At 44.0% G+C, this 12,738-nt stretch overlaps 1 protein-coding gene and 1 long non-coding RNA gene across 2 annotated transcripts in view; both read left to right on the forward strand.

Annotated features, from left to right (window-relative positions):
* Positions 1-7,494: 7,494 nt before the first annotated feature.
* aldh4a1 (aldehyde dehydrogenase 4 family, member A1) overlaps positions 7,495-12,738 on the forward strand; it is an 8,598-nt gene continuing 3,354 nt past the window's right edge. Inside the window, exons 1-8 of the mRNA XM_008321263.3 lie at positions 7,495-7,650; positions 9,732-9,825; positions 9,912-10,004; positions 10,709-10,756; positions 10,832-10,987; positions 11,063-11,212; positions 11,914-11,988; positions 12,068-12,255. Of these exons, the coding sequence (XP_008319485.1) occupies positions 7,610-7,650; positions 9,732-9,825; positions 9,912-10,004; positions 10,709-10,756; positions 10,832-10,987; positions 11,063-11,212; positions 11,914-11,988; positions 12,068-12,255 (845 nt within the window). The 5' untranslated portion in view covers positions 7,495-7,609. The remainder of the gene's footprint in view (positions 7,651-9,731; positions 9,826-9,911; positions 10,005-10,708; positions 10,757-10,831; positions 10,988-11,062; positions 11,213-11,913; positions 11,989-12,067; positions 12,256-12,738) is intronic.
* LOC112487703 (uncharacterized) lies at positions 7,872-9,574 on the forward strand. The gene is made up of 2 exons (XR_003051042.1): positions 7,872-8,155; positions 8,238-9,574. It is a non-coding gene; the product is annotated as an uncharacterized LOC112487703 (long non-coding RNA).

Consider the following 12,738-nt stretch of genomic DNA (forward strand, 5'->3'; position numbering starts at 1 on the left):
AAGGCCAAAACAACAAAAAAACTATGGATTCGGGGTCTCCAGTGGTTCCGTTGCTCACTTACCCGGAGGTTCCTGAGGCTTTCACCTCCCCAGTGGTGCCGGAGGCGACGGTGGCCACACCTCCGGTCGTGCCATAGGCTCCGGTGACCACAGCTCCGGTGGTTCCGGAGGCTCCGGTGGTCACAGCTCCGGTGGTTCCGGAGGCGATGGTGGTCACAGCTCCGGTGGCTCATGAGGCAATGGTGGCCACACCTCCGGTGGTTCCGGAGGCGACGGTGGCCACAGCTCCAGTGGGTCCGGGGGGGACGGTGGGCACTAATATGGGTTGGGCAGTTAAGATTAGCGTTAGGGTTATCGGACATCTCTAGACGTGATCTAAAGCCAAAGTAAACCATGTCCTAGTTTATAGTGTGGTACTGGTGTTTTTCATGGGGCAGTGGTGGCTCAATGGTTAAGAAAGCAGACTTGGGTCCGGAAGGCTTCAGGTTTGAGTCCACCAGCTGCCAAGTTACCTCTGAGGTGCTCTGAGCATGGCACCATCCCCACACACTGCTCGCCGGGTGCTTAAAGCTGCCCCCTGCTCACTTTGGTGATGGGTAGCGTGCCGTAGCAGGGAAATGCTCCACGCGCAGGTATGGTATACTTGCACTAACACTAATCCTAGAATCTGGACTTTTGGGGTCAAGTGCATTTGAGTGGGGTACAGCAGCCATAGTGTCCTGATATAACAGGATCTACCTTAAAAAACATTTGAAATCTGAGCTCGAGTTAACATATCTAGTAGAAATAAAAGGGTTTTATGGGAAGTGTGGGTATTTATGATGGTTGTTGCTGTAATGACTGTCTGTCTTAACTTGGTTGACTGATGAATAAAGGTTTTTGACTATTTAAACACCACTGGATGTGTTTTTATTGCACTGCAGGACCCAAAAGCAGCACTGGGGAGACTCTTTTTGGTGTAGGTAGTCTGGTGCAAGGCCAAAACAACAAAAAAACTCACTTCTTCACAAGACCAGGAACAAGGCATAAACCAGACAAGGAATGAACTACTAAGTACAACCTAAGAACTCGAAGGACACACTAAGCTGAGCACAGGAGCAGATACAATGATCCAACACAATCACAATGATTCAACACAATCACAATGATCCAACCAGGCCAGAGTGAGGGAGAGGGGTATATATACACAGGGAGCACCAGGTGACACAAGTGAAGCTAATTACCAACAGGTGAGTGTGATCCCACAGATTACCCCACAAAGCAGACAACAGGAAAAGGAAACAGAGACATGACAGTACCCCCCTCCTAATGGACGTTCCCTGGACGTCCAAAAGCCTACCACCAACTCTCTGGGTTGGGTGGGAGGGAAACCAAAACAGATAAACTGAAAATAAGGCCTATTCAAAAAGATTTAAAAAAAAAACCCTAGGCCCAAGGGGAAAAAAACGGAAGAAGAAGAAAAAAAATTCCAGGTCCAATTACAGTAATACTTGGCCTGGCCCTTTTTGTGCCTTGGTCTAGGGAACTTGTGTCTTTGGTCAGGAGTCCCTCTCCTAGACCAAGGCATGCCAATAGTCACAAGGTCTCCCCCAGCCGAACCAAGAATTGCTGAGGGAGCGTCAGTCACCGAAACAGAAACCTCCGAGGGTGCAACGTCCCCAGGCACCCTCGGAACCACTGAAGGAGCAACCACTGTCGCCTAGAGAGATCGATTCTTTAAGTTCCGCTCTGGTTTGCAATGCTGCGGTTTCGGCAAGAGGAAACAGCCAGGTTACCGGACTCACGGCTCCTGTGTCAGCGCAGAGCAGGCACACTTTGCTCCCTCTCCCCCCTCTTGTGTTTAGATGTTGTGCCGTCACGGGAGTCACGTGACGTGACTTAGACGCGCAAAGCAATCAACCAAGCAAGTTGGCTCAGATTCATCAGAAAATACAACAGCTGTATTTTGAAGCTGAAAACAAGACAACAACAAAATGTGGGATTTGTAATAAAACAAGACAACAACAAAATGTTTGATTTGTAAAATTGTTTGTTAGTCAGGTATACCCCTCCTGGAACCACAACCTTAACGTGGTGGAGGGGTTTGAGTATCCGAATAAATCTAGGAGCTATGTTGTCGGGGGCTTAATGCCCCTTGTAGGGTCTCCTAAGGCAAACAGGTCCTAGACAACGGATCAGACTAAAAGCAGTTCAAACCTGGAGTTGATCACGGTGAGAGGCGGCGTGCCGGTGTAGGATTGCTTAGAGCTCCCCAGTTCGCCAGTCGTGTGTTGGAGTTCTCCCCACTGAGCAAGAACGTGGCTTCCCTGCACCTTCGGGTCAGGGATAGGTGCCTCACTGTTGTTCTGGCCTAGGGGCCGAATAGCAGTTTAGAATACCCGGCCTAGCAGTGTAGAATACCCTCCACCGGAGTAGGAGCTTGGTTCGCATTGTCGGGAGTCTAGGCTCAGCCATGTGTCGGGTGGGGTCCAGTGCGGGAGCCACCAGATTTCATCTCTGTTTTTGGTGGATGATGTTGTCTAGTTGGTTTCTTTTACGAGCTGTGCCTCTTATCTGACTGCGCGATCCGATCAAACTGGGTCACATGACGTGGGCCCGTCTGTTCCAGCCAATAAAGTGTGGAGAAAAGTCAGCATGGGAGGCAAACAGTACTCTGCCTAACCTCAAGGGGTCACGGATGAGGCACCGATGAGCTGTGCCTCACTTTTGACTGCACTATCCAATCAAACTGGGTCACATGACGCGGGCCTGTTTCTGTTTCAGCCAATAAAGTGCAGAGAAAAGTCAGCAGGGGAGGCAAACAGTACTCTGTCTCACCTCAAGGGGTCGTATGTGAACTGACAGGTGCTCTGCAGCTGGCGTCAACAGACAATTGAAAGTCGGCTAAACCAGAGCGAGTAGGTGAAGAACATTTTTATACTCTGCCTGATCCGAATCACTATGGATTGTATTTCAAGACGGAAATATTTCTCAAAACTGGACTTCCAGTCCAAACAGAAGATGATTAGTGATGGAAGACCAACGCCGGAGCTAAAAGGTTTGCTTCAAAGTACGGGTCAGAATAGTCGTTCTTTTCAAACCGAGTGGTACCAACATACAGACTGTGTGGCTGTCCTGCAAGAAACCGCCTTTACTGCTTTCCTTGTCTTTTATTTTCATCGTGTGATAACGTCTGGACTAATTCGGGATACTGTGACCTGAAAAATTTGCAAAGAAGCCTAGCAAACACGAAAGATCAGCTACACACATTCAAAGTCAGATTTCTTTTAAAACGTTTGGAAATTCCAGGATCGATTTGGCATTGGATGAGCAACGGAGGCTAAACATTAGCGTCCATAATACTAAGGTGAGGGAAACCGAGAGATTTTAAAAGACCTTATTAATGCAACCTGTTTCCTAGCCAAACAGGAGCTAGCATTCCGTGCCAACAATGAGAGTGCAAACTCATCTAATCGGGGCAACTATGTGGAACTGTTACATGCTTTTGCCGAGAAAGATGACAGGATGTGATCAGAAAGGATATTAAAAGGGAGATTAATGACGCCTTATTTGTTGCAGTAGAAGTAGATTAGACTACCAATGTCACAAACAAAGCCCAGATTTCTGTCATTTTGCACTATGTGGCTATAAAAGGTGATGCATGTGAAGTGAAGGAGGTGTTTTTGGGCTTTGATGACGTAGCTGCTTATGTCTTGGGAGTGTTGGAAAAATACAACTGTGTTAAAAAAGTTAATGGCTCAAACTTATAATGGGGCTGCCGTGATGGCAAGTACATTTTTCAGAAAGTCCACGAAACGTACCCACTTACTGGATGATGAAGGCGACGTTTACCAAGAGCAGCGCCCACACGATGGAGCTCAAACTCCCGGATGCTGCAGATAATAAGCATGTATCTTTCAGATTTGTTCCCTGTTTTCCACTTTATAAGTGAAAATCCTGATAGCTGGGACATTAAAACTCTAATGATGGCTGCAGGATATGATCATCAAATCAATATGATTTAAGATTTTTGATCAAATATATCAAAATATATATATTTATATTATATTATTATATTATATTTATATATATATATCATATAAAAGAATATAATGTTTTTGATCAAATCAAAAACATCAACGTGCTTATTCCTTATGGCATATGAGAGCATTTTCATGGAAACGGATGCCCTTTTTGAAGTACTGCAAAACAAAGTCGTGGACATCGGATATTGCTGTGTCGGAATGTACAGCTCGCAAGTAGTAAGGAATGTATGCCAATCACCTGGACAGCTTCTCAGCTTTTTGGCCAAGAAGGATCTAATCCAGACTGTTCCAGAGGTGACAAAGTTACTCCAGCTGGCTCAATCAGCTACAACAGCATCAGTGGAGAGGTCATTTTCTGCATTAAAAAGACTGAAAACATACAGTAGGAACCGAACTGACCAAGGGCGTCTTTCTGCTTTGGCCTTAATCTCCATTGATTATTTAAGTTTTTGTTTTTTTAAAAATAGGATGGGAGTAAGTAGAAAAAAATCAAGTATTTGATAACTACATTTTTGGCCTAAAATATTTTTTTTCTTATCATTTTGATGGACAACATTTGATCAAAGCACTACAATTTAGTGTTTTAAGTTTGAAACATAACTGAAATTCTTACTGAAAGTACAAAATTAAATTTGTGCTGCACTCATCTCTATACTTTAATTCCATCCATCCATTTTCTTCCGTTTATCCGTTACCGGGTCGCGGAGGCGGCAGTCGCCACCCAAATCACATTGCACCGCACCAACCCCCCCAAGCCTTCCTGCAGGTGGTGAGTCCACTGGAAGGTACCAACCGCCCTAACCGGGATGCGAACTTGCCCAGGAGGTGAACCCTGGAGTTCCACACTAATGACAGAGACATTGCCTCTGGGCCAAAGCGCCAACTATACTTTAATTCGTTTACAGTAAATATGAATTGCTTAGACACAAGAAGTGTGCTTATCCATTTCTTGCTGTAACACTAGGCAAGGGGAGGCAGCATTCTGCATCTATACCCTTCACTTCTGGAACAACCTGCATGACACCATAAAACTGGCAACATCAGTGACATGTTTAAAAACAGGTTGAAAACCTTTCTTTTTACAACTACATTTGATTAAACCCCCTATCCCCAGCCATAACCCTACATATGTTATATTTTTTGTTTCTATTTGTTATAATTACCCACACCAAATGCACTGGACTAACATGTTTTCCCGGGGACCCTCTGGTCCTCGGAGTCTCTGTGCTTCCTCCCTACCTAGACCCCATAGACGCTGTACTGGATCCAGGACCCCCTCCATACTCCTGCCTCCACCTGCTGACTGTCTGTAACTGAAAGCTGGAACTGTAAATAATATTTGTAGATTGTTTTTGCTACTGCCCGCCTGCCCGTCCTGGGTGAGGATCCCCTCCTCTGTCTCTCACCCTGAGGTTTCTTCCTTTTTTTATCCTATTAAGGGTTTTTCTTGGGGGTTGTTCCTCAGCAGATGCGAGGGTCTATAAGGGCAGGGGGTTTACTTTTTTTTTAATATATAACTGTTTGAACCACTGTAAAGCACATTGAGTTTGCTTTGTGCATGAAACACACTCTATAAATAAAAATTGATTGAATGAATTGATTGATTTTTATAAAAGAAACGTTTTTTTGTAGGACAAATATGTTCCTGTATATATGTTTGTGTTGGTGTACGTGTCATTGAAAGAGGAATGGGATATGAAGCATTACCAGTTACATGCCGCTGGATGTGTAGTGAAATTAGATGCTCTTTTCAGTTCTTACAATTGTAAACCTGACTCCAGATAAGTCAGTGCCTCACCAGCCATGAACCTCACCACACGTCACTGCTCGGGAGGTGCTCGGGAGGAGACCTAGAGAAAGAGCGCCTTGGGGTCCCCCTGGAAGTGCTGGAAGAAGTGTCTGGGGAGAGAGAAATCTGGGTGTCCCTGCTCAGACTGCTGGCCCCGGATAAGCGGACGATGATGGATGGATGGATGGATAGTAAGGTATAGTGGAAACACAACCAATTTATATAAATATATTTAAAAAAAAAATCCAAAAGAAAACATGGAGCTACAAAAACAGAAAAAGGAGGAGAGAGAAAATGTCGATAATAGTGCATTTTCTATTTAATTATAAATAAAAGGAAACATCACAAAAAACACTTCAAGTCATGAAAATTGATTGAGATTTAGCAATTCAGTGACACATCCACCTTATTTATTGAAAAGTAATAGATCAGCATTGGTAATGGCAATACTGGCCCGTATTTACTTGGTATCGGATCGCTACCAAAATGTGCAGTATCACACACCACTAGTAAATATACCATCCATCCATTTTCATCCGCTTATCCATTACCGGGTCGCGGGGGTAGCAGTCTCCACCCAAATCACATTGCACCGTCCCAACCCCCCTGAACCTTCCTGCAGGTGGTGAGTCCACTGGAAGGTACCAACTGCCCTAACCGGGATTCGAACTTGCCCAGGTGGGGTTCCACACCAATGACAGAGACATTGCCTCTGGGCCAAAGCGCCACTAGTAAATATACGTATATGTAAATTATGTAATAACTATCTCACCCCTACTTTGCAGATTTTCCCTTTTTGCAGTGGGTTTGGAATGCAACTACCGTGATAGGAGAGGGATCACTGTATACTTATTTTGCTTATATATATATATAGTACATATACATACCATAGAGATAATGTGGTATACTTTAATTATTGAGATTGCAATAATAACACCACACACAACAACAAAAGTTATATACTAATATACTGCTTCTGCTACTGTTGCTACTTCTACTACTACTACTACTATTATCCTGCTAATCTATTTATTTACTAATATCCATTGGTCATGTTCTCCCTATTCTTTGATGGTGTGCTGTTATTCTCGGAACTGAATTGAACTGCATTAATTTATTTTGTTATTCCAGTTGTTTTGGTGCTGTTCTGCTCTGTCTATCTATCCATCCATCCATCCATCCATATATCCATCTAGTAAAATGAAGAATAAACTAAACCTTTTGGCTCACAGGCCAAAATCAGGTTGAAAGTTTATCTTGCCGGTTCAGTATTGGTTCAATGTAGACTGCTGGGGGAAATAATATAAATAAAATTAACTGTAAATTGTGCTAGTAAAATGAAGAATAAACCTAAAACTTTCAAAGATAATTCGGCACTACTGCTGACCGTATATGGAGCTGTTTCCTTTGCTCTGTGGTTGGTTGACGTCACCGTTATCTGATTGGACAGCTACACGCTTCCTCCACCCAAGCCGTCAGAGTAACGAGAGTTGAGCGGGTTTCATAAAACAGAAAATTTCACCTTTTCTGTCTACTAAACCGAATTAATAATTCAACAGGTTAAAGAAAAAAAATGAATGCTGCGTGTGTTTTTATCAAAGGTGTCGACAAACTCACGCACAGACACACCCCGTACTGCCCTCCTCTCCACCAATGACCGTTTGCGGTCCCGCCTCTTTGAATCTTGAGCTAAGTTAGGGTCCAGTCCTCCGCCTGACGTCCGTGTGTCAGTGTCCTTCCACCTGTTCGTTGTTAATTTGTGTCCGTTTCTGCTGCGCTCCAGCTCTGGTGGAACATGCTACGTGTGCCAGCGTCAGTGTGGCGGTGTGTGCGGGGGTAAGTTACCCTAAGGCGAGGTCCACGTGAGCGGACACGAGACTCAGCACACCATGTTGCTGACTGTTGGGAACATCTTAAGCTAACATCTTAGCACCTGTTGTCAGGTCGCTTGTAAACAATAACAGCTACAGTGGTGGTCAGTGGTTGTTGTCCAATCCTTACTGTACCTGATCGTAGTTAATTCTACTACGAACTACCTTACCTACCTTAGCTAAATGTTGGTATTTGTCACTTGTTTTTACTTGAGTTAAAAAACAAAATCTCTCTTCATAGAGTTGATGTTTTTCAGTCACGACTGTTCATCATGACGGTGTCTTGTAGAACGTGTGGTGAGTTTCTTCAGTCCAGGCGTTGTCCTTGTCAATATTAGTCAGGCTACAGTCCCAAACAATCCATCTGACTATTGTGTCATTCAGACTGTCAGCGGGAGACTGACTGTCTGTCCTGATCTCAGACAGTCTGCTCTGCCCACTTTATGCAAACATCAACTCAGTTGTCAAGGGTAATAGTGAACAAACTAGAAGAAGGAAACAATATTGTAGTTGAAAGTAGAAACATCTACAACACTTCTCTCCATGTGACAGGAGGTCCTCGGTTTACTACGTCGTCCACCTATTGACGTTTTGTGGTCACGTCCATCATTCTGATGTATGGCATTCAAATGGGTGAACTATTTGGTGAGCAAAGCGGACGAATACATCGTCTCGTGGCGTTATACTCAGAAGACATCTTTGTTTACATTCGCCGGTTGTAGACCATACTCTGGATTGTGCTTCAATCACTTTTTCTTCCTTTGGGTTGTTGTCACTGTGTTAGCATAAATGACTAACACGAACATGTAGTTATGTCGCACCGTTGGAACGGATCTCCAAAGTAAGTGGAGCTAACAGTGAACAATATAACTGACTGTCTCATACACTCCACACTCCACACTTCAGACTGATGCATGTGGAGTGTGGAGCAGGAAATCCTGGAGAGATCAGGAGACCACAAGCACCAAGGTCAACAAGAACACACAAGGCTCTGAGGGATGAGGGGGCTCGCTCTGACCTTCAGCTGCGCCTGGTGTAGATAATTAACTAACCACTGGGCTGTGATATAACTTTGAACCAAACTAGATCAAACTGGCTCTGAATGTAAGACAGTGAGGACACAGTTCTCTTCTGCAGGTTCAGAGACAGTTGCTTTGGATAAAAGCGTCTGCTAAATGTATTGTAATATATGCGAAGTCTGTGCTTGTTTTCACTGGTGTTGTAAGATCAAGTTCGAAGGTGTCGTAACATCACGGCCCGGGTAGGTGTGGATTAAAAAGAACCCCAAACACCAGAGTGAGGTGGAAAAAAAAAACAGACATGAAGATCAGTTAAAGATCAGCTAGAGGTAGAAGATGAAATGACTGAGAGTTCAAGACAGCAAGGTTCTAAATTCTGTTGTATGAATGAAGTTTAGAATGCGTGTAGGCACAAAACAACAACTTCAAACTTAAAGCACTAAAAAAAAAAATCCCACCTGTTCGTAAGTACGACGATCGTGTATGTTTAGGGTAATTTGCACTCAGAAATACTGTGAATTGTTGTTGTTGCATATGTCTCCCAATTTCTCACTGAAATGTTCCGGTGGCCAAAAATCCCAGGATGAAAAGGAGCTGGATGTGCCCTAGGATGGCTTTGGTGTGTTTTGTGTCACGCTCCAAGACGGATTATAAATCTGTCAGTATGTTTTTGGGAAAGCAGCGCCTGCTAAGAAGTGCTCTCGCTGAACGGATCAGCATGTTTTTTTGTTTGTTTTTTTTTTGAAAATGCACTCTCTGCGCAGCATGCGGATTTCCAAATCCTCCGAGAAAGACATGATACTGGTATTTCCAGTCACAGCTTGCCTTTTATAACTTGTCACACCAATCCTTCAAAATGTAAAAAAAAAAGTAAAAGTTTAACTGTTGTCACCACTAGATTTTGGTCAGAACTGTGCTTCTCAAGTTGAGAAGTTTACGTGGCTATGTTCGTACGCACCCTGTTGATAAATGGGGCCCCGGGAGTGTTGAAATCCTAACACATGTGTGTGTGTGTGTGTGTGTGCAGGTTCAGGACGTCCTTGTGCTCGTCTGTGCACGTGCAGAATGAACCCATCTTGTCCTTCAACGAAGGAACGGCAGAGAGAGCAGAGCTGCTGAAGGTCAGGTCACCTGTCAATCACGTGCTTATTAATCAGTCCGATCGCACGTCTGTCAACTGCCCTCACTCTGTCCTGGTGTGTTTCAGGCTCTAGATGACCTGCAGGGGAGGACGGAGGACATCCCATGTGTGGTGGGAGACGAACACTTGTGGACGTCGGACATCAGACATCAACTGTCAGTGAGTGTAGCACAGAGGACAGAAAAAAAAACTCATGTTATCTCCCCTGGAGTCAATGATAGAACGGAGGGTGTGTATGAATGTTCAACTAGTGGCTGCTGCTATAGGTGTGTGTGTGTGTGTGTGTGGGTTCAACTAGTGGCTGCTGCTATATATGTGTGTGTGTGTGCATGTGGAGGGGAAGGTGTGGGTGTCTGTGAGCAAGGAGCATGACTGCATTTGTCAACCGATTGGAAAAACCAAAGACAAAAATGGAAAATCTGACACAGACAAAGTCCAATCAAGAAAAAGACGAGGAAGACAAGAGTTTGTTTGTTGCTCAGATGTTGGTAAATGAGAAAGAAGAAAACACAGTCAAACTTTATTCTGATTTATAATCAACACCCCAAACTTTTCAAGCTGTTCAAGTCAGACTAGTCCATCCTGCTCTGCCGGGCCTGGGTTTTTGCCCTAGATACTCACATACTAAGGGTGCCTCCTCTTGATAGCCTGTGTGGGTTGTAAAGCCTCACACTGAATTTCCCTATTGTAGGATTAATACGGGACTAGAAGTCCACTGGACAAGCCCAAGTGTGTATGTGTGTGTGCGCCTACTTGCTTGCTCGTGGGCAACAGAGAGACCGAAGCTACTGGGGGTCAAAGCTCATTGATGATTTTTTTAAGATTCATTCATGTTTTTTTGTTTCTTTTTTTTTTTTTTGTAGCCTTTCAACCACGCTCACAAAGTTGCAAAGTTCTGCTATGCGGACAAGGTGAGGTCGTACATCACATGGTGCTGACATCACTGTGAGTGAGGTGCATAACTTTATCTAACTTTGCCCCTGCAGGAGCTGATCAACAAAGCCATCGTGGCATCTGTGGCGGCAAGGAAGGAGTGGGACCTGAGGCCAGTGCAGGATCGGGCTCAAATTCTGTTCAAGGCAGCCGATGTCATCAGTGGACCGCGGAGGGCTGAGGTGCTCGCCAAGACCATGATTGGACAGGTGAGGGAAATGGTCAAAGACCAGTAGACCATAGAAACACCTTTGGCTCGCTGACACCCTCTCGATGCGCTTCAGGGTAAGACCGTGGTTCAGGCAGAGATCGACGCTGCGGCGGAACTTATCGACTTCTTCAGGTTCAACGCCAAACACGCCATTGAGCTGACGACACAGCAGCCACTCAGCACTGGAGGCAGCACCAACACCACCCTGTACCGCGGCCTGGAGGTGAGGTCACATGACACATGGACTACACACCATGTTCTAACAAAACAAGCTTCAAACTAGTTTTGAAGCTTGTTTGTTCAAGATGCTCAAATACGCCTGACATTTTAAAAAAAAGGTCACCTGACCCTTTGGCTTGGTGGTTAATTTTTAAATTTTTAAAAACAGAGCATCCTACAAGTTAGCTCACTGTTTTTAGGTGATATGTGCCATGTTTGTATCCTAGCTAGTGTATTCTAGTGATATGCTCACTCGACGTTTCTTTTCATCATCTATTTTTTGTGAAATGCTGCCTCATTGACAATTTCTTTGACATGGTATGGGAGACTGACTGTAAATAAAATGCTCAAAATGAAATATTTTTGATATTATGATGTAAATTATATTCAGCAAATCACCTACGTGTCCATTATTCAATCTTACAATCTGTAGATTAGGCTAATTCAAAATAGTGAAAAAAAAGGGGTTGTTTTTGGTACTCTCCTCTAGATAAAATCAACACACACAAAAAAAAATATATATATACATATTTATATAAAAATAAATGAATAACAACAAAAAAAATCGACCAATCAGAATTTGTGTAGACCAATAAATCCACCAGGTGACTGAGTGATTACAGCCCTACTGGACACATGACGAAGGTGACCTCCAGGTACCGATTACTAGAAGACCTAATTTTCCAGTTTTTGTCGGTGTCTCAGGGTTTTGTGGCAGCGGTGGCTCCTTTCAATTTCACAGCAATTGGTGGAAACTTGGCAGGAACCCCGGCTCTGATGGTGAGTGTGATCCTAGTCGTCCCATTGGTCCAGATGTCCAAGTACTCACTGACTAAACACTCACTAATGTCTTTCTCAGGGTAACGTGGTCCTGTGGAAACCCAGTGATGCTGCTGTGTTGGCAAGTTACGCTGTGTACAAGATTCTGAGGGAGTGTGGTCTCCCCCCCAACATCATCCAGTTCCTGCCGGCAGATGGCCCAGTGTTTGGAGACACAGTCACTTCCTCTGAGCACCTGGCAGGAATCAACTTTACCGGCAGCGTCCCGTAAGATGCTGAATTTTCCATCTGACCTTTACTAGTCTACAACTAATTTCATAAGCAGTGAGGAGGATCCATTGTAGTCCACTAGGTGGCATCATGTTAAACTTGTGGTTTTTTTCCTATTGTTATCAAATAGGCAGCATCATGTTAAACTTGTGTTTTTTTTTCCTATTGTTATCAAATAGGCAGGGAACAAACGTTAATTTTAGACCATTGAGTGCCTCAATGGGCAGGTCGAGGGCCACCTCCGGACTACAACCCGCCTATTTGTGACTGCAAAACTGTATTCTGTGTTTTAGTTTGGTCAGTATGTGTAGCCATGGACCTTGGTTAGATTAACAAAATGTACTACTTCACCTTTGAACGTCTGTCCCATATGGTTTTGTTGTGAGGTAGAAAAAAAATTTCAGCATTTTAAAAAAATTAAGTTGTTAGCCTGAAGCTAAATTTTCCTAATGAAATTAGTTGTTAGTGTGTGTTGTCAGC

This window comes from Cynoglossus semilaevis, chromosome 11 (assembly GCF_000523025.1).
Source record: "Cynoglossus semilaevis isolate Cse_v1.0 chromosome 11, Cse_v1.0, whole genome shotgun sequence".
Taxonomy (NCBI): Eukaryota; Metazoa; Chordata; class Actinopteri; order Pleuronectiformes; family Cynoglossidae; genus Cynoglossus; species Cynoglossus semilaevis.